The sequence below is a fragment of the Seriola dumerili genome, unplaced genomic scaffold (genome assembly GCF_002260705.1).
Source record: "Seriola dumerili isolate Sdu_G_001 unplaced genomic scaffold, Sdu_1.0 BDQW01000331.1, whole genome shotgun sequence".
NCBI lineage: Eukaryota > Metazoa > Chordata > Actinopteri > Carangiformes > Carangidae > Seriola > Seriola dumerili.
The window spans coordinates 2,603,100-2,623,153 of NW_019174586.1; the positions used below are offsets into that span (position 1 = coordinate 2,603,100).

General features: G+C 39.7%; 4 protein-coding genes across 7 annotated transcripts; 2 read left to right on the forward strand and 2 right to left on the reverse strand.

Annotated features, from left to right (window-relative positions):
* Window positions 1–22: 22 nt before the first annotated feature.
* trpt1 (tRNA phosphotransferase 1) lies at window positions 23–4,256 on the reverse strand. 3 transcript variants are annotated; one of them, XM_022759854.1, is made up of 8 exons: window positions 4,214–4,256; window positions 3,610–3,710; window positions 3,330–3,411; window positions 2,268–2,437; window positions 1,119–1,296; window positions 968–1,024; window positions 751–861; window positions 23–641 (listed from the first exon to the last, which is right to left on the reverse strand). In XM_022759854.1, exons 2-8 carry the CDS (start codon window positions 3,667–3,669, stop codon window positions 619–621), a joined length of 681 nt encoding a protein of 226 aa, XP_022615575.1. In that variant the 5' UTR covers window positions 3,670–3,710; window positions 4,214–4,256; the 3' UTR covers window positions 23–618. The 3 variants fall into 3 exon arrangements, with proteins under 3 accessions (XP_022615575.1, XP_022615576.1, XP_022615578.1); XM_022759855.1 differs by lacking the exon at window positions 4,214–4,256 and adding an exon at window positions 3,809–3,838; XM_022759857.1 differs by lacking the exon at window positions 4,214–4,256 and having other exon boundaries at window positions 3,336–3,411; window positions 3,610–3,802.
* A 74-nt stretch (window positions 4,257–4,330) lies between these two features.
* On the forward strand, window positions 4,331–7,818 carry zbtb3 (zinc finger and BTB domain containing 3). Its single transcript, XM_022759853.1, has 3 exons — window positions 4,331–4,415; window positions 5,087–5,913; window positions 6,479–7,818. Exons 2-3 carry the CDS (start codon window positions 5,090–5,092, stop codon window positions 7,533–7,535), a joined length of 1,881 nt encoding a protein of 626 aa, XP_022615574.1. The 5' UTR covers window positions 4,331–4,415; window positions 5,087–5,089; the 3' UTR covers window positions 7,536–7,818.
* Window positions 7,819–10,819: 3,001 nt separating this feature from the next.
* Window positions 10,820–13,513, reverse strand: rnaseh2c (ribonuclease H2 subunit C). Its single transcript, XM_022760306.1, has 5 exons — window positions 13,433–13,513; window positions 12,469–12,623; window positions 12,154–12,266; window positions 11,688–11,807; window positions 10,820–11,062 (listed from the first exon to the last, which is right to left on the reverse strand). Exons 2-5 carry the CDS (start codon window positions 12,620–12,622, stop codon window positions 11,039–11,041), a joined length of 411 nt encoding a protein of 136 aa, XP_022616027.1. The 5' UTR covers window position 12,623; window positions 13,433–13,513; the 3' UTR covers window positions 10,820–11,038.
* A 755-nt stretch (window positions 13,514–14,268) lies between these two features.
* LOC111232568 (seipin-like) lies at window positions 14,269–19,524 on the forward strand. Of its 2 annotated transcripts, XM_022760149.1 has the most exons (10): window positions 14,269–14,356; window positions 15,163–15,418; window positions 15,537–15,615; window positions 15,746–15,889; window positions 16,017–16,052; window positions 16,774–16,908; window positions 17,012–17,109; window positions 17,745–17,874; window positions 18,053–18,131; window positions 18,271–19,524. In XM_022760149.1, the coding sequence occupies exons 2-10, from the start codon at window positions 15,168–15,170 to the stop codon at window positions 18,414–18,416; spliced, it is 1,098 nt and encodes a 365-aa protein (XP_022615870.1). In that variant the 5' UTR covers window positions 14,269–14,356; window positions 15,163–15,167; the 3' UTR covers window positions 18,417–19,524. The 2 variants fall into 2 exon arrangements, with proteins under 2 accessions (XP_022615870.1, XP_022615873.1); XM_022760152.1 differs by lacking the exon at window positions 16,017–16,052.
* Window positions 19,525–20,054: the final 530 nt, after the last annotated feature.

Genomic DNA, 20,054 nt, shown 5'->3' on the forward strand with positions numbered 1-20,054 from the left:
TTATCTCCTCGCACATGCTGCGTGTGTGTCCATATCTTCATAAGGAACTGTTAAGGCAGTCTGTTAACTAAAACCACAGTGTCTGCATCCTCTGTTTTCCCATACTTAGTCATGTGACTAACCACACATGCAATATGTCTTCAAATGTTCATTTTCATTTATTTAAAGGCCTGGCTGGTTGTTGCCAACAGTCATTGTATCTGATTGTAACCATTATTACATATTTTAGAGCTGCTTGGTGAAACTGTCTTGGCAGTCAATCAAGTTTATTTATTACAAACAATGCAAAAGAGAAAACAAAGCCTCTATACTTATAAATAAAAAGTGACGATTGTCAACATAAACTGGTTGAATTCTCATATAAAAATAAAGGTTTCTCTACAGCCATACTGATCCTTTCAATAATGACACAAAAATGAAAAGTTTTCCAATTTAGTCCCATTAAGGATAAATTCTGAATGCACTCTCCTATTTCTGACCAAAATTGCCTCACAAGGATGTTCCTGCCAAACAACAAATGTTACCAAGGGAACCAGGATAATTATCAACCAACCATGGGATGCTAGCAAAGTCAGGTGAGCCTTCCTGCGACCAATGACAAATCAGTATCCTCTGCTGCTACTGCAGTGGCAGGATGCTCCCTGAAACACAGGACAAGACTGACTTCAGTGAACAAGTAAATGTTGGCACTCAATCTTTGCTTTAAAACATAATCTATATTAAATGAATCCATGTGATAGTTTTTCTTACTTGTAGGTCTCAGTCTTAAGGCTCGACTGAAGTATTTTGGAAGAAGTTTTCCTTCTGTGTTGCCTGCAGTCAGCAACACACCGTTCTCTGACCAGAAGAATTCAATACCTTCTGTATATTCAAATATACACATAAAACACATGTAAGAGAGATTCTTGCCTAAACATATAGACTGAATTGAGTGTATTGGGCAACAGTCGATAGTGGATAAGATTACCGGCAAGAGCTTTGGGCACATCAATAAACACGGCTAGATCACAGTCTTTCCTCATGCCTGGTGGGAAAATGAAATAACTCAGTAGTACCATTTTACTTTAATGTTCAGCAGACATGCTTCTGTTTCTCTCTCTCACACACACACAGCTTACCGCTGATGATGCCATCTTCCCCAGGGAGGCCTGATGCCAGGTGTATGTGTGTCCTCTTCATGCGGCTCAGGCCCTGCTGCTGGATGGAGCTCCATTTGCACAGGTAGGAGCCATGAACAGCCTCAGCTGGGCAGTCTGGAGAACCAGCCAGGACCGGTTTCAGCTCCAAATCCCTTACCTGACCTCAGCAATGGAACTAGTATTAACACAGCATTTTGTATACTGGACTTTTTTGGACCACATTAAGATTCATACACAGAGTTCTGTTGAAACTACAGCTTTGATGCTTAATTAGTTGTGAAGGTCTTAGAGTGAAATTGAACTACTCATAAGGCAAGATTAGGAGAAAAACTGAGGACTCGATTAAAATGTAACCAAACACCAGTGAGCGTTTATATGTAACCTGTGTTCAGCTGACATGTCAGCCTTTACAATAAATGCCTCTGTCAACAATTCAGGTGGCGAAAATCACATAACAAAGAAAAGTTAACACCAAATCAAACTTGAAGATCCACTTTAGCATCAGAGTTGGTGCTGCTATTTCCAGTGTCTTTTTGTACCATCACCTAAAACTGATTACACTTCTTTTAGAGGATAAAAATGATTAGAGTGATTGTCAGAGGACTAAAGACATACGTCATCTTAAAATTAGATTGCAGTGGGACAGAATGGAGCGCATTTAACAGGAAGTAAATATTTTGCAAAATGTAAATGTACAGTTTATATACTTGTATCTGAAAAAATTAATAAAACTTTAATTTACATTGTCTTTCATTCAGACTCTCCCACACATACTGTACAAATATAAAACACAGACTTGGCCTCTGAAATCTTAGTATACTTCATGTTGCTGTTTGGTTTTTTATCTCTATGAGTGACTGGAGAAAAGACACAATTTTTCCATTACCCACACCTCATGTACATTTATCATGTTAGTAAGTCCAGAGGAAAACTTGTTCTGTCGAAAAGCAATTTTGGTGTAAATTAAATATACTGTACAAATGCAACACTGAATACAACAGATATGCATCCTTGCATGCTGGCTTGCTGATGAAAACAAATATCCCCTTTCTAGTGCCATTTGTAGGTGTCCACAGGTCTCTTTTCAGGAACACAGACACCTCATCTAAAATATACTAGTCTGTTTACCTGCACTGTGTGGCCCTGATTAGCTCGAATCTGCAGGCGTCCATCTTCTGGGTGGGGAGAGAGCTTGAAGCGCTGCTTGTCATTTGTGGCCACAACTCTCTCAACATCTTCCAATGAGTATAAGTGAAACTGCGGGTGAGCCAGGAGTTCCTCCACAAACACAAAGCCATCTGTGAGGATGAGAACTGTTATGGCTATGGTCACATTTCCACAACGGATTTTCTCTCTTGAACTCACCTCTTTGCACTGTACACTGCACTAGAATACATTTACAGTCTGCAAGCATTTTGTGAAACTAAGAATACAGATGTTCATGTTATGACTGATGTAGAAAGAAAGCCCCTGTCATTTCTAGACTTGTTTAACAATGCTTATTTACCACAAGATCAAAAATCATGTCACATGGTCAATGTAAGTTTAGTGGTGACATAATTGTTGAGCTCTGCCAAGACTGAATGCGGCACACCAGAGGGTTTTTCTTTCATTGCTAGACTAAGGAGAATATAGCCTGTGATGTAGATGAAGCTCTGGCCTGACCCAGTACAAAGGCATGATGCTGAGGCTGAATAAAGTGTAATGTGCTTTTCATTTGTCTTTGTCCTTTTTGCCTTTTGCTGTACTGAAGTTTTACTGTATGCAAGTACTTGCAGTACTTAGAGTAGGCAATACTGTAACTGTTATTGAGGTGTGTTACTTTAGAAGTAATAAACTTCTTAAGCTACATGCCCTAAACACTGTGTTTTCCATTTTTTATGTAGTGTGTAATGAATGCTCAGTACGTAGTGTTTTTATTTTGATTGGCTTTGTGTCTGACCTGAAAACTGTTTGATTTTGAGAACTGATGACACCGTTTTGAGGCAAGTCAGAGGTTTTGTAAATGTGGTTTAACAACTGGGTTTTGTGTTTACAGTTTTGAGAAAAGCATGCAAAGTTTCAAGACATATGTTTTAGCAATTGTGAAAAATAAAAAGTCAATACTTGCTATCAAAGTTCTGTCAGAAGCTGTCACAGTATCAGTAAAGGGACACTTGTGTTACCTAGACCAGACTATGAGCAATTCACCTGTACCCATTTGAAGACCCATCTGCTTGGCTCCATGGCGAAGAGCATAGGATATGGATTTGGACAGGCGGACATCCTTGTCCTGGTAGACAGTGACAGACAGACACTCTCAATTTCATCTCTAATTATAGCTATAGTTTAAAAATAGGACCTCGGCTTTACCATGCCAAACAATTCACCCTGCTTGCCTTGAATCACAGACATGTCATGGGTCACAAATCAGTCTTTGTTATTAAAGAAAAGGGACACTATCCCAATTTATACGACTGAAGTCTCTCACCTCTCCACCACGATTTCTTCTCCTTCCTCTGCCTCCTCTTCCTCCCCTATCACTGTCCATTGAAATGCAGGCAGCTCAGTCATTCAGATCATAATCAGAAGCTGTTGGATATTGTATCATATAGTGTGGTGAATTTAATTCAGCGAAACGTTACACAAGATCACAGCTGTGGTCAACAAACTGTTGTCAACAAACGTACAGTTAGCTCCCACTTCCTGTCTGTTCGCGTTATCCGCTTGTAGGTGGCAGTGTGGCGGGTGGAGTGGAGCTGCGGTAGCCAGCCACCACAGAGGAAAAGCTGCATCTTGTCAGGGAGGAAAACACTCAAGACAGCCAGCAGGTGTTGGTGACAAAATATTCATCACAATCGCAAAAGTATGAGGTACCTCAGATGGGAATTGGTGGTTCTTATTTCAGGGTAACTTACAACTCATGCTGATAGATGCGCCACTGGAGCTCCCGGTGCTGGAATTTTACACAGAGGTTGGGCTAACTTGGCTAACTAACTGTTAGCATAGTTGAGCTGGAGCTGCTTGTTTTTCTTGGTATTTGGAACAATATTTCCATAGTACATTTAATTTTGTTTGCCATGTTTCATCCTCACCTGCTTGCCACTGGCTGTGTTGTTTGTATGTAGCGTTACATGTTAAGATATGAAGAGGTCCTAGACGAAGACCGTGACAGTGGACGGAGGACTTCGAGCAGATCACCATGGAAACGTACATTTAGATATGTTAGAGGATGGCAGTTGTCCGGAAACTCAAATGTCAATAAACAGAGTTTAAAGAAAAACAGACCTGCTTTCCGTGAGTACCCAGCTTTTTTAATGTTTAATGAAATTGTACAACTTGTGTTGTTGTTTACAACTGAAATGTTTTCTTTTTAGTTGTTACGTTTTGACGTTATTCCTGTTTTAAGGGATAACACTGTATTTACTTTGTAACCTAACTTCAGAAGGCCAGTTCTCCCTTGTGATACTGTACCTATCCATGCACATAGCTTTGGTTTTATATGCCAGCGTTTTGAGGTCCTTGATAAGTTTTCTGCCATAATTTGAACAGCATAAAAGTGAATAGAATTTGATTTGTGGTGTTTGAAAATCAACACTAGGGAAACTTGATAGCAATGTGCCTTTCTATAAACTCTATCATTATGACTGAGAATGATCCATATACCTCATTGTTTATTTTTCAACGGGAAAATTTTTCTTTTAAGAAAAAAAACAATGGATGGATTTTTTGTAATTTGGGTGAACTGACCCTTTATCGATATTTTCCCAAAAGAGATGACTGACATTAAATTTGTGAAAGCCTTTATTTATCTGAAGAAATCATAAGAGAAGTGCCAAAATATTTTTCAGGATACTTTATGCAGCTGACTACAGAGCTGTCTGTGGTGATTTATTTCAGTGACAGCAGAATTTCTCTTTATCTCTATATCTCTGCTTTCTCTTGTTTTTATCCTCTCTGTTGCTCAGGTGATGGAGTTCCCCCAGCATTCCCAGCAGCTACTGTCAGCTCTGCGTTCCCAGCGCCAGCGGGGCTTCCTCTGTGACTGCACTGTCCTGGTGGGCTCATCCCGTTTCCTGGCTCACCGGGCTGTTTTGGCCTCCTGCTCGCCTTTCTTCCACATGTTTTACTCAGATTCCCCTGGGGGCAATGGTGGTAACGGCAGCAACAGCTCTGTCACACTTGACAGCGACATTGTCACAGCTGCTGCATTTGGCTTGCTCCTAGATTTTGTCTATGAAGGTGTGCTGCAGCTGGAAGAGTCTCCACCAGTGGAGGACATATTGGCAGCTGCAAGCTTTCTGCACATGAACGAGGTGGTGAGAGTGTGCAAGAGACGACTGCAAAGACGAGGGCCTCTGGCTGAGGCGGACAGCACTCGTTCTGAGGAGAGCGCAGGTGTGAGGAAGGCATTCCAGATGGGAAGAGAAGGTGGCGGTGACACTGGAGCTGAGCCTGTGATGGCCATGGCAGGAGATAACATGAATCCGGTTGCCATGGCAGTGCCACTCTCACCAGTGTCTGTAGTGGCTGAGAGGAGGCAGTTGGAGTCTGTGAAGTCTGAGCGGAGGACTGGTGGAGGGTCATCAGAGGCACGAGTTCACACTCCTCTGAGCCCTGACCTTGCTGATACCACCCAGCCAGGCATGGACGCCCCTCCTCTGCCCCCAGGCGGAGAGCTGGTGCAGGGCCTCATCCCTGGCCAGTCTGTCCCTGGTCACATCAGGTTGGGGACTGGAGGTCAGGGGGAAGGGTCTGCACTCTGCAGCCCTTGCAGCACCACAGAGACATACAGGTCTGTGTAAATTTATAGACTAAATATGAGATTTGTGACCAGTGTTTTTTATTTCAAGCTTGTTAGCAGCCTGAAATCTTTAGTCTGATCCTTGTCCCAACAGTTGAAGTCAACGAACGCTAATAATCACTTAAGAATTAAGAAAATATACAATAACACAAAAACAAAACAATAGTTAAATCCACGTGCAAAGATGCCAAGAACATTAACAGAGGAATGTGGAATTGTAGTTCCAGTAAAATACACAGGGCAAATATGCATAGTGTGCACAAGTATTTGGATATTGTGAACATAAAGTACTAAGTACAGGGAATAGTACAGGTCAGTGCAGCGTGATAGATGATATATCAGTCTGTGTAGTAGGGAAATAGCATTGTATGTAAAAAGTTAATTTGAAATTGAACTCAGGAAATAGACTTACCGAGCACTTTATTAGGAACACCTGTACACCTGCTTCTTGTGCACCTGCTACACCTCCATGTACTGATGGGCATTCTTACTGTTTGTTGTTACTAAAAAAGTAGTTTTTATGTTCCGTCCTTCCTTTCTTTCTCTCTTTCACTAGCCACAGCAGCAACCAGCAGCCCTCTTCCTCATCTTCTTCCTCCCTGGTCTCAGTGAGTTATGCTGGTGGTCGGTCAGTGGTTGCTCTTTCAGAATCCAGCCTCTCCCCCAGCCCACATCAGGACTTACCACGACTGCTCCATGACAATGACTCTAGTAGGAAACCCTCAGAGACTGACCACAGAGGTACATTAGGCGGAGGACAACAAATGGTCATGTTAATCCAAAAGTCAGTACCCACCTCACACTTACAGACCAACCCGACACACTCGCCGATTCAACGTGCACCTCCCCAAATCCGAATCCAGAGCGCTGTGTCACTCCAACGCCAAAGCTCTGACTTTCACACTGCACCTCAGACACAAACCCTTAAGGGACCTGAAGGGGATACGGGAGCTTCACCTACCACTAGAAATGTGGGCAGAGTGAGGACAGACAATAGTGATAGAGAGAATGTGAAAGTCAAAGTGGAGGCCATTGTTATATCTGATGAAGAGCTGGAGGAGGTGAAAGAGAGAAGCAGAGAGAGAGAACCAGTGATGGAAGTGGAGGATGAGTTTGAAGATGACATCCAGGATGAGGAGCTGAACAGCCCTCAGTTTCTCCATTCTCACCCGCAGGGCCTCCAACAGATGACCTCCCATGACTACTCCTTCCCTCTCTCCCCCTCCTCCTCCTCCTCTGGTGCTGCCCCTTCCTCCCAGGAAACCTCCTCCTTTGCCGTTTCCCTCATTCCTCCGTCCACAGCCCAGCAGCATTCAGACCCTCCTGCCTACTTCCAGGACTTCCAGGACTCTATGGGGAATTTTGTGGAGGATGTCCCCACATGTGGCGTATGTGGGAAGACTTTCTCATGCACGTACACACTAAGGCGTCACGCCATTGTGCACACACGTGAGCGCCCTTATGAGTGCCGCTACTGCTATCGGAGCTACACACAATCAGGCGACCTGTATCGGCACATTCGCAAAGCTCATGACCACACGCTGCCAGCCAAACGCAACAAGGCAGATGTGGAGCCCTCCCAGCCACCACAGCCACCACCACCTCTTAGCTAACACAAACAGGCACACTGTGGTATTTCTATACTTTAACACTCATACCTAAACTTTAACTGAATATTCTGACTCTACTTCAACCCTAAATCAAGTGGGGCTGCAATTATTAGGGATCGACCAAGTAAACGTGTTACTGCGTTACATTTTAAAGGGGGGGGGGGGGGTAAAACATCTTCTTTCGTGATAATAATAATATATGATAACCAGGTTACCAGGTGTATCAGTTCACAGGTGAAAACGGCACCAAAATCAACCAATTAATTCCAGTCAGGCTCTTTGCAGCTTGCACATATAACTGATAATTACTAATATACACTCAGTTGTCAGTTTATTAGGAACATCTAGATAAAACTGATGTAGTCTAATACAACAGTCCTGCAGTAAATCCTCCTTCATGAAGGTTATAATGTTCAGTTTTTATTAAAATTGTTTTAGACAGTTGTTGATTATCATTGTGGAGGATGTAGTGTTTGGAGCTGTGTTACATTATACAGAGGTGTTTCTGTTATTTAGCCTACTTTCACTGATATGAATGGGGTGGACAAACTAATAGAAACATCTGGACACGACGGTGAGTGTCCTTATACAGCAGTTGTTTTGTGTTGGCAAATCGGTTCCAAATATTGGTTATTGGTCTCCTTGATTACCAATAATCGATATCGTATCAGCCCTGAAAAAACCATATCGGTCGATCCCTAGCAATTACTGATTATTTTCTTAACTACAATGGCACTCAGTAGAGCACATACCTCTGCTAAGACCAAACAATTCCACACATCCTGCTAAATAAACAAACAAAAAAAACATGAAACGGATGTGGGTGAAAATATAACCTCCTTGGCAGAGGTATTAATAATAATAAGTACACATCTGTGTGAAATGCAGATTCAGCATTTTATTTCACCAGATCTGCATTATTATCTAGATCTACTCAAATTGTACAAATTCATACATGTAAACACCATAAATATGTCAGATTTTTTTTACATCAAGATCCATACATTATTTCCAGAGGAACTGACCTATCTGGCATTGTCAAGGAAAGTGATTTCCTGGATGGGGCCCTTTAACTGGATCCATAATCCTTCTGACAAATAAACAGACACAGGCAAAAACATAATCTCCTTTGTGGGGATAATTTATTTATTTCATCCAGAAAAATAGTTTAAAACTCAAACATATTGTAACACAAAAATAATCAGAAAATATTTGCGAAGCTGTAATCAGATAGTATAGTCGCTGATTAATTTAAATTCATAGTTGAACATGACTTTGAAATGTTTCCAGGGTATTTACAAGTCTTTAAAGTCTTACATTTTCTGAAATTAGATTTTAGAAAATTAAGCCATGAATTTATGGTCTTTAATTCGGGCTTTGCTAAACATTCAGTCAGACTTTAACTATTAATTTATGTTATTTTTTTAGAAATAAACTGTGAAAGTCACCAAAACCAATCTGCTTATTTTGACAGTTGCATAATTTACTTCCATTTAAACTTGATTTAAGCGACATACTTACATATGACACTTCTCTGGTAGTATAAGGCATATATATGTAATGTAATCCAATGATCAAAATCTCAAAAAGTTGCCTCTCTGTTGACCCCTATTTAAAAAAAACATTTGCACAATTGCCACTAGTTGTGCCACTTCTTCTGCTCAATTTATCTGAACATTGTCAAATACTTTTACATTTGTAAACACCCCCCAGATACCCTGGTTGTCTATTCTTTTGCAGACATTTGTATCCCCATAAGTACAGAAATACAATAACTCATACACACAGAGTAAACACCAGCCATGTGGCTGTCATATTGGCACTCATTCATCAAACAAACACTTAATGTTACTGTATGACCATTGTCTCTGTAGAACCCTAAAACTGAGCTGACACCTGTGCTATTGTGCTACTCTTTGTAAAATTGAAGAGGTGTTTTACAGTTTAAGTTTGTACTGTTTTAATATCTTGATCTTTTATTTATACATTTGTATGAGTATAAAAATGATCACAAACTTCATTGTTGGAAGAGGGGATGATTCAGGAAATGTATGTTTGAATGACTTGTTACACCTACCTACACCTACTGTTTACTATATCAACTTAAAACACAAATAAGGGAAAAGCTGTTGTGTTTTGAATTTTATCAGTTTTAATTTGTACAACTGCCTTTCCAGTGTGAGTCTGTGCCAGCAACCTTTGACTGATAAATGTAGTAGCATTGTACTGTCTAGTGTTATATTGACAGGATGCAACCACGAGAGTTGTTCATGTGGCAGCAAATATCTACACAAGTTCTAGAAATAGACTCAGACTGTGCCATTTTATAACCTATAAAACTTAAAATATGAGCTTTTCCTTGCTTCAGTTTTCATAAAGTCACATCATCAATAGCAGATGTATACAGTATATTTCATGAAGTAGGAAATCATGGGTGCTATATGGCCTGTACTTTGCCTTGTTTCTTCACCTCCTTTAGCAGTGCAGTAAAAAGTCTTTGATTAGGAAGATTCCTAAATAAGGCAACTGACCAGAAATATCAATGTGGCAGCTGTACAAACTAACTAAAGTGTCTAAATGTTATGGAAAGGTATTTCATTTTATTGTAAGGACAAACTTACCATGAAGATTGCTGCTCCAACTTCTCTGATCTTGCAGTATTTAAATGACAAACAATACAGTAGCCTACAGTAAACGGTTGGATTCTCTTAGCACTGTGCATGTCTTGTCCTTATGATTTCTCCTGAAATCATTGAAGTTACTTGACATTTCCCATCCGAGTGAATTAAAAGTTGTTAGGAATAGAAACTGGTTTTATTTGTCTGAGCCTACATTCCCTGGTAGGATAGCAGTGGAAGTGAGGGAGGAGTGAATAACTTTTGGGATCCGCTCTTTATGTGTTTGGCTTTGCGTATTCTGTAGTGTTTCTCATGTAGAAGACTGAATATACATTATGAGCACACTTCAACAGATGCAGTACTTCTGCCTTCTCTTTAAATGTTTAAATTTAAACTTTAAATGTGCCTAAATGACTCTTTGGAATTTATTGTTCTGCAGCATTTCACGTTTTGGGAGCTGACCTAATGAAAATTGATTAGTATCAGTACTACCATACAAACCTAAGAGTTTTAGAGTGGATACTCATAAGGGACAGTTGAGTCATTGGTTATTTAGGTTTCATGATCTACCTAATCTAAATGTTACCTTGTGAATAAACACTGTTCAGACCAAACAACGTGTATATGTTGTAATGTTTCAGTGAATCACACAATTCACAGGTTGTTCAGTCAACATTATCTTTTATTTTTCTTTACTTCACTACAAAAGAACATATACAAAAATATAAACATTTCACTTGTTACCTATTGCTATGAAACAGTAGTTTTAAACAGGTTAGCATATCTGAAGTTATCTTTGTGACCAGTAACCAGCAAACAGTACATTTCATCCTAACATGTTCAGGTGACTTCAGCCTGCCTTCTTTTAGCAGGAAGTTTTGTGTCTCTTCAGTCTTCTACTGGCCCATGGATCTGTGAAGAGCCAAAATATCAGCTTTCCCCTACAAATCTGGCTGCCTCTGTTTTCTTGTATTTCCAACCAAATATTCTGATTAAATATTGTTGTCAATACTAGTTTTGTTACTATCTGTTAAACTGTAGAGAAACAATTAAAAGGATGGTACCACAATACTGCTCCAACAGCAAAGCTGCTACCTAGAAATCCAATTTTAATTGAACCATATTGTATTTGCTAGTCATACAGATTATTTACTTGCGCAGTAAAAGACAAGCTGTCAGAAATTGTTTATGCTGTAGAAGTCATTTTAATAGCACTTGCTTCTGTGGCAGAAACTACTGGTTTGATTAAAATTATTGTTAGTGAATCAGTATGCTGGACTATGCTCTGATTATCTCCTCACAAGAAAATAAGTTAGGGGATCAGTGTAGATTTGCCAAGTAAAATATGGACCCCCTTAAATATGGAACATAGCATGAAGAAAAAACGCAGCAGCTTTACTCAACTTAAGTTAACCAGATAACTTTAATTCTGCTTAATGATACAAGCCACTGATCAGTTAAATATTACACACATCATACTAGTATAAATGAACTTATCTTAAACTACAGTCTACATAAAGAAAAAAAAACACCTCACCGCTTCAGCCAGCTCTGGCCAATCCATCGCCATCACAACAGCGTCGTCAGAGTTCGGAGGAGTCTCAAGGTTCCAGTAAGTCAGCTTGTCAAACACAGAGGATACCCTCACTGTCCTGTCCTGGACACACATACAAGCACATGAAAATTGATTTTTGAAGTGAAAATACATAAATTCAACCCCTGCAGCAAACAGCAGTAATTAAAAAAGAGCATTTCCTCAAATGATAATGCACTGTTACTTTTTATTTCATGAACTTTGCACTAAGTCTGTCCTTGGTAACCCCTCTATGGCAGCAACTTGCAAACACCTCTTGTAGCAGCAAAGAGTCTTTTATTCTTGTTTTAGGATTTTTTTTTTTTACCTATTCTTCACCCACTCAACTGCATGCCTGATTTTATGTCCTATGCAGTCAGTGCTTTGCTGTATGTTTGACTGACCCAGACCACTTGTCAGTGGTGTTTACCTCTTGGTCGGAGCCAGACTTGTTGATCTCTTTGAGCACGAGGCCAGTGTAGTCCTGTGGACAGCTGAGCTCCTGCCCCTTCAGCCCGCGGCCTCTGAATGACACTGTCTTCTCTGTAATGGGAGAAATGCACAAAGGATAGTTGTTAGAGACTCACCAGTGTGTCCCAGTGTGATTACTTCTTTATGGGTTGTATCTCCACCAGTGTTTTCTATGAACTGCAAACTTCTCCAGTAACGATTAGCTTTAGTCTCCTGGTAGAGAGGCTTTGAAAAACTAAAAATCTGTTTGAGATTAAACATATTCTGAGTGTACCATATTTACGGTCTTTTGTGGTGGCAGTGAAGTATTGTGAGACCTGGGCGGGCCCATTGTGTTCAATCTCACAGGGCATCAGGTGGACTGGAGCTCGCTGTGCCTGGCCCACCGATGACACACAAACACGAGTAACACTGGTATTACAGGACATCCTGCAACCAGAAGACAGGAGAGGGCAAAACACATGAATAACAAGACATTACATTCTGAAGTGAAGTCTTTTTTCATAAATAAAATAACTATGAAAAGTTTTTCAGTATTTTACTGGTTTTAGTATGACATTTTCATCATTTTAATGTGTTGTATGCAATAGTCTCTAATTGTTTTACTGTTTACATTTGTATTGTCTCATCATATTGTCAGCCTTCACTGTAGGACAACTGTTATTCGAATAATTTGATTGATCGACTGTGTCCATTGACGTAATCTTTAGAGCTGCAATAATTGGACGATTAATCAGTTAGTCCATCAATAGAAAAATGATCAGCAAATATTTTAAGAATCTAAGATATCAAGATTTCCTGCTTTTCTCTGTTTAGTGTCATATTAAACTGAATATCTTTTGGATTTGAGCTGTTGATAGATACAACAAGATATTTGAACATATCACCTTGCACTCTGAGAAACTGGGATGGACATTTTTTCACTATTATTTCATTATGTTCTGACATTTCATAGACTAAACGATTAATCGAGAAAATGCTGAGAAGATTAATTGTAAAAGTAAACAATGGTGGGTCGCAGCTCTAGTAATCTTACTAACTGTAATTACAGTATAGGCAGTTTGTAAATATGATATGACAACAAACAGTGCACACTTTCCCAAAGATAAACAACATTATCACATAACCACTATTATCTACTGTCACATTAGCGTGTTTTCTCACTCCTTGATAAACATCATTTAACAAGTTTTTAGCGACTTCCTAAGCGATCAGAGACAGTTCAACTCCAACGTTACCTTTCTGTAGATCTCTGGTTAGCAACAGTCGCTGCGTGTGATTGGTGACGAGACGGAGGAAATCGTCTTCTTCTACGCTGGAGGTTATTTTGGCGGGGTTTTTCCTTTCTGCCAGAGGATGCCGCCCCCTCTCGACGAGAGACGATGTGAACATTTTGGGGTCATCAACATATTTGGCATTAGGGGCGCTATTGGACAGTATCAGACTATCGAGGAGTGGTATACAGTATGGGGGAAATTAGGCCTTTGCAGTACACTTAGCAGCAATGCAGAAAAACAAACAATTAAACAACTGAATAATAATAAATAAAAGTAAAATAAAAGTTTGGATTAGGCAATCAAATACAGTGAATGAATAAGCTTTTAGGCTGCCCTTAAGGTCAAATTATCATCTAACATTGTCATGGATGTAAATATCAGTTGTTAAGATAGATATAAACATTCTTATTATATAATATTATTATATTATATTATATTATATTATGGAGAGTTATGATATCATACCAGCAGCCTTGATTTTCTGAAATGTTACTTTTGTTTGTTTTCTACTTAATATAAACTACATAATTTGGCTTTATGTCCAGTGGCGTCACCAAAACATTCCAGCAGGACATAGTATAATATTGTTGTGTAGCCTGTCTGGTAAATATATATATAAGTATAAACTCAAGTCATCAAGCCTCACCCCTGTTGTCAGTGTCATGTTCAACACCAAGAACTCTGTTCCAGTTGGCACCAGCATCTCTCTTCATGTGGGATGGACTAAACCCTGTCCAATGGCAGCTTTTTAAGAGCTAGGGATAAGGTTGTTTTTTTTTTTTATTTCTGTTCACAACATTTCATAAAGACACTGTGGACCAAGACAGTTGAGGGAAAGGAGAAGTGATTTCCTAACAGCTCATAGTTGGGAAACTGAAAGCGGAGGTGAGTTTTTTTTATAGCGAGACTGTTACAGGCATGCTGTTGTTGGATACCACATGGTTATTTCAATTAAACTGTTTTCTTCAAGATTTGATTTGGATATTGAGCTAAAATGCTTTAGTATCCCTGCACAATAATTCTTTCCAACATAACTCTTGTTCTGAAGATCTGCATATTAATGTTCATTTATATTTTCCCTTCCTCTTTTAATGATCAAATATGATCAAAACTTTAGTTTCATGAATTGAGAAAACAAACAGCTTAATTATACAGACAGAAGTTTAGTGGGGAGCACTGATAAATACCTTTAATCCTCCTGCATTTTTGCAAAGTACATTGTATAATGATTGCTTCTTGTTACATGTAATACTGCCACAGTAGCAGTTGGCCATTGACACAGTTTGGTGTCATCTGATGTGAAAGGCCTCTGCTTGTGACTTAGATTGGACTCAGTGGTTTTTCAGCTATCAGTATTATGAATGTGATGGCTTGTGTCTTTAACTTAATGTGACTGTATACAGTGCACAGTGTTTCCTTTCTGAGGAAAATGTGGCTCAAATAACTTTTGAGAAAACAGTTGACACAATTCAGTAACTCAACTTAACTGAGTAGTTACGTTGCTTTTAATCACATCTATTCAGTCACCTTTTTAAAACATGCTTGTAATGATATTGTATTTATCTTTCTATGTTATTTTTTATGCCTTAATACACTGTCTGTCTTAGTTTTGTAGATATTCTTGGTTAACCCTATCTTAATCTGTTTTTCAAAAAAAATCCCATTATCTTCATTGTCTGTTGGACTTTCAGATTTTATGGATCAAGAAAGTCCCCTACGTTCACAACATGATGAAGAACCGTCAGTCCTCATTGGCCGTTCACTGCTGAGGCTGCAGGATGCTGTTGTTACAGCGATGTCACACACCCGCAAGAAGGTTTTGCAGGGCTTTGTTGTCTTCTCTGTCATCTTGCTGCTCCTCTGGCTCGCTGCCTTTTTATACGGGAGCTTCTACTACTCTTACATGCCCAAGGCGGCTTTTTCGACACCTGTGCACTATTACTACAGGTGTGTAGGTGAAATGATGAGCAGCTGCATCACGAAAACACAGACTGACGTTATAGTGTGTTTTATTCCCTCTTTCTTGCTTTTACTCACACTCAGTCGTTCACATTTTTGTGTGCAGGACAGACTGTGAGTCTCCTTCCTCTTTTTTGTGCTCTTACCCAGTGGCCAACATCTCTCTTATGAGGAACAAGAAACATGTATGTATGAATGTGTGTGTGTGTGTATACGCATCTATTTATGTATCTGGTCTATGTATCTATCTCTGTCTGTGTTTCAGTCATCCATCTGTTCTATTCATATTATCATCTTTTTAAAATGTATCTTCAGGTGCTGACATTTGGCCAGGCCTATCAGATCTCTCTGCAGCTGGAGTTGCCCGAGTCCCCAACCAATCAGGAGCTGGGGATGTTCATGGTCAAGACAACCTGTTTCTCTCGGGATGGAGGCCAGATTGCTTCCTCTGCTCGTTCTGTGAGTTGCACTGAAGATTTGCTCCGCTCCTAATGGATGGCCTCATGTGTACAATCAAGTAATGCTTCATTACTAGTTCCTGCAAACTCCAGTGATTCACTGTATTGCATTGCTGTGTGTTTCTCAGGCAAGACAACTGCTGTCCACCTCCAGCTCTCGCTTTGTGAGTACAGCGCTGACGCACAATAACCTCTTAATCACAAAACCTGGTCAGAGCCAGATGAGAGCTGCTTATGCTTGCTGCAGAGCTCCACTGCAATGAGGTGATGGGATGAATATGTGAAATAATGACTGATAGAGATACACGGTGAATTCTTCTTACGGTGCATTGTAAGGTGTCCTTGAGTGCCTTGTAAGGCGCCTATATTGATAAAATGTATTATTATTATTTAGTATTAATTCAGATGTAGAGATCACTTACTTAAACACTGAGTGATCGGAAAACAGAAACCCTATTGGTGTTATAATGTAACTGGGTGCAGCAGTCCCCTAATAACACTATACTATAGAGGTGTTGATATGGTGCTTTTTGTGGTGTTTTCGTATTGGAGTGCTTTAAAATATAAGATTTTTCAAATATTCCTGCACCTCCATACTAATCAGCTTCATAAATTGGCCTGTTTGAAACACCTTTCAGTCTAATCCACTGCCACAAAGCACCACTGAAATCCGCTTTTGTTGGTGTTCATTAAACTGAGCACACAACCCTGTCACTCAGTCATCCTTTCCTAAATATTCAGCATCCCATCACTGAGAACATCTTCTGGGGATATGGTATCACACATTTGTAATGAAAGAGAAGATTAATGAATCCCCAGAGGACTGAATAAAATCATTTCTGGTAATGTGCTGCCAGGGTGACAGTGTTGTTGTGTTGTGGTCAGAGCATGCTGCGATACCGCTCAGACCTGCTGAGGACCATGGGAACGCTGCTCTTCCTCCCAGCCTTTCTGAGCGGAGCCATTGAACAGAAACAAATGCTGGAGGTGGAGCTCTTCTCCGACTTTACTGACGACCCTGTGAGTAGTACACTGCTTTGTGAGCGTGTGTACGTGTGCTGGAACAGCAAATCACCAAAATATTTTGTTTAAGTGTATCCAATAAGTTTTTCTTCATGTTCAGTATGCCCCCTCGGTCACAGCTGTCATTGAGATCCTGTCCAATAAGGTGCAGATCTACTCATCTCAGTTGTACGTTCACGCTCACTTCACTGGCATAAGGTGAGAATCATTCATATACTGCACATACCTGAGTCAAAGCATGGATTTATAACATGAAACTGAAACAGTACATAGATCCGGTTATGTTTCTCTGTTGATGAAACATGAGGAAGAAAAGTGTGAAATTCACATATTCTATAACCTACAGCTCAAAGTGAAGTCACATAGAGTTTGTTTTTCCCTGTGGATAACTGTCCAAATGTTGATTATGTGCCATCACCTTAAGACACGTGTAGTGCTCATGATTGAGAACATGTTTCAGCAGCAGTCTTATTAAACATCAGGTTTTGGTTATACTCCATTTAAAACAACTCAACACAACAGCTAACGATGATGAACAGAAACATCTTGTTGTGGAGGATGAGCGGTTGCCTCAAGAGACCAACAGCCACAACCACCAGACACTTTCTGTTTTGAGTAATAGAAAGTCACTTTTTCTTAAATAGAAAAAGTGACTCCAACTACAATCACAGCTCAAGTGCATTAAGTTCAGATGTATTCTCTATGGGTTGTTGAAGATGGCTACAGGAAATCATCTCCTGAAGTTGAAACTGAGACAAAGCTCTCATCATAGTAAAACACCTGTAATGTCAAAATGACATTTTTCTTTGTTTCTCTCTGTGTCCTTTCGTCAGATACTTGTTGTTCTACTTCCCTGTCTCATCAGCCCTGGTGGGTGTTTCCAGTAACTTCATCTTCCTCAGTGTCCTCTTCATCCTCAGCTACATGAGGCTGTTGCTGAGAGTTGAATGGAAACCAGAGCAGGCAAGAATACAGGCATATTACTACAGACAGCACTGAACTTACTGCTCACAGCGTTCTGTCTTAGACTGCATTTCATGAGTTTGTGTTTACACAAGTGTGTATTATTGCCAAAATCCTCTCAGGGGTTATAGCTCAAACTCAACTGCCTCTGATTGCTTGTTTTCCTTGTTGTTTACAGCTCAGAACAGATGGATCGGTGTCAGAGAGGGAGAACATGAACAGCAACGAGCAAGAGGATGAAAAAGATGTTGCTGCGGGTACAAAGAAATAACACAGACACACTCACAAAGGCACACAGAAATGTAATTTTATTCGAGCTATTAGCATCAGTCACTTGGTACTGACAACCTGAGTATGTTATAGTGTGTTTGACTGCAGAAACAAATTCTTTGACAGGTACTGCAGAGCTGCTGGGTCCCCTCCAGATAACCCCCACAAATCTGAGCCGGGAGAGGCCCCAATTGCACTTTGGCAACGGCACAGAGCTGCAGAACAGACACACACTTAGTCAGGTTGAAATAAATGAGACAGAGGCAGCCTGAGGACATTAATAAAGGAGAGTGAGAGAGTGCAGAGAGCGACCCTCATACTGAGATGTAATGATGATTTAAGAGCAATATGTGGTTGAAAATGACTCAGAAAGAGGCCGTGCAACACTGACAGATTGCCGAGGGATGACCTGAGCTGCTCTGTTTGAGCTGTAGATCTTCAAAGTAGCAATTTCCCATTCATGTACTCTGAGTCACGCTGGTATTTTGCCTTTAATGGAAACACCGTTTGATTTATGAGATTGACGCATCTGAAACCTCAGCATTTCATACAAATCTCTCATTGTCATTTCCTTTTTAGCACTGACCTGATGTTTACTATTTCATTGTTCCATGTTAAATAAATACAAAATATATTCTGATATAAAGAGACATATTGAAAACTACAGAGAAAAAGATGTAATACGTGACAATTAGATAGTGAAAACAAACAATTTTAAAACTCATGTCCCTTTTCCAAAGTCCCAAAGTTTTTACTTTTCAATCCCATTTTCCTAATGACCATTTAATTCATGACACACACAATCAAGACAAACAGACAGAGTCAGTTATGTGACTGGCTGTTGCTTCGGTCTGAATGAGTGCACAGTCAGTTTGTCTCAGTCTCGTTAGACAAATGCTTTTTAAATGAAACACTCTCTGGTAAAATTTGTGTTGTGAAATAAAAACTGTGGAAATTACATGAAAATGACCAATAATCCATTATTGTTAAGAGAAGCAGGATGAAATAACATTCCTTGGTAATGAGCTGAGTTTTAAAAATGTTTTCAATTACGTCAAATTTTGATGGTTATATCACATATATTTTGTCAGCATCTATACATGTGAATATTTATTTCAAAATGACTTTTTTATTCATTTAGTGTTGAACAGATTTTAGAGCTGTTTCTCTTGGAAGTTATAACTGTCATGCTGGCTGAAATGTTACTTTAAAACATTGTTACTTGAGCAAAATATACCATTATGATTAAGATGTGCATTTTTAATATACAAACATATTTTAAATTGACTGAGTTTTAGCCAAAATGTGTCTTGCTTAGCTGCAAATCTATTCTAAAATATAATCTGTTCAATTGCTGCAATAAAACCTTCAAAAAATGTTCATCAGACTATTTATTTAATCCTTTGTGTAGTCAGAAAACACTGCCCTAAAACAGTTAACCCACAAAGTACACACTCATATTTGTTGGGAGGACACCTTACTCTATTTCCGTCCTGCTATCCGTCACAGGCGGGTATCATTCCTAGATGTCCTCTTAGCCTGTGGCACACGCCTCTTTATGAAGGTTTGGAAACTTAATGACGTCACTGCATGCAAAATATGGCACCAGCAGAGACAATGGGAGAGAGATGTAACACACTGACAGGCAGAGTTTTCTGTCACTGAAAACTAACAGCTGAGGTAAGTTGGACACACATGGACATAGGTGTCATTTTTGAGAAAGCTTAGTATATCACTGAGGCTTTGTTAGAGGGGCGTTTAGACATGTAAATTAATTTCCTCAAACATATTCAAAACTGTGCATCTCTTGTAAACATTTCCTGTTTGTTTCATACAAGCACATGTTGGACTCATGGAGTAGATTCACTCTCTACACCGCACAATGGATACAAAGACGGACACAACAGATG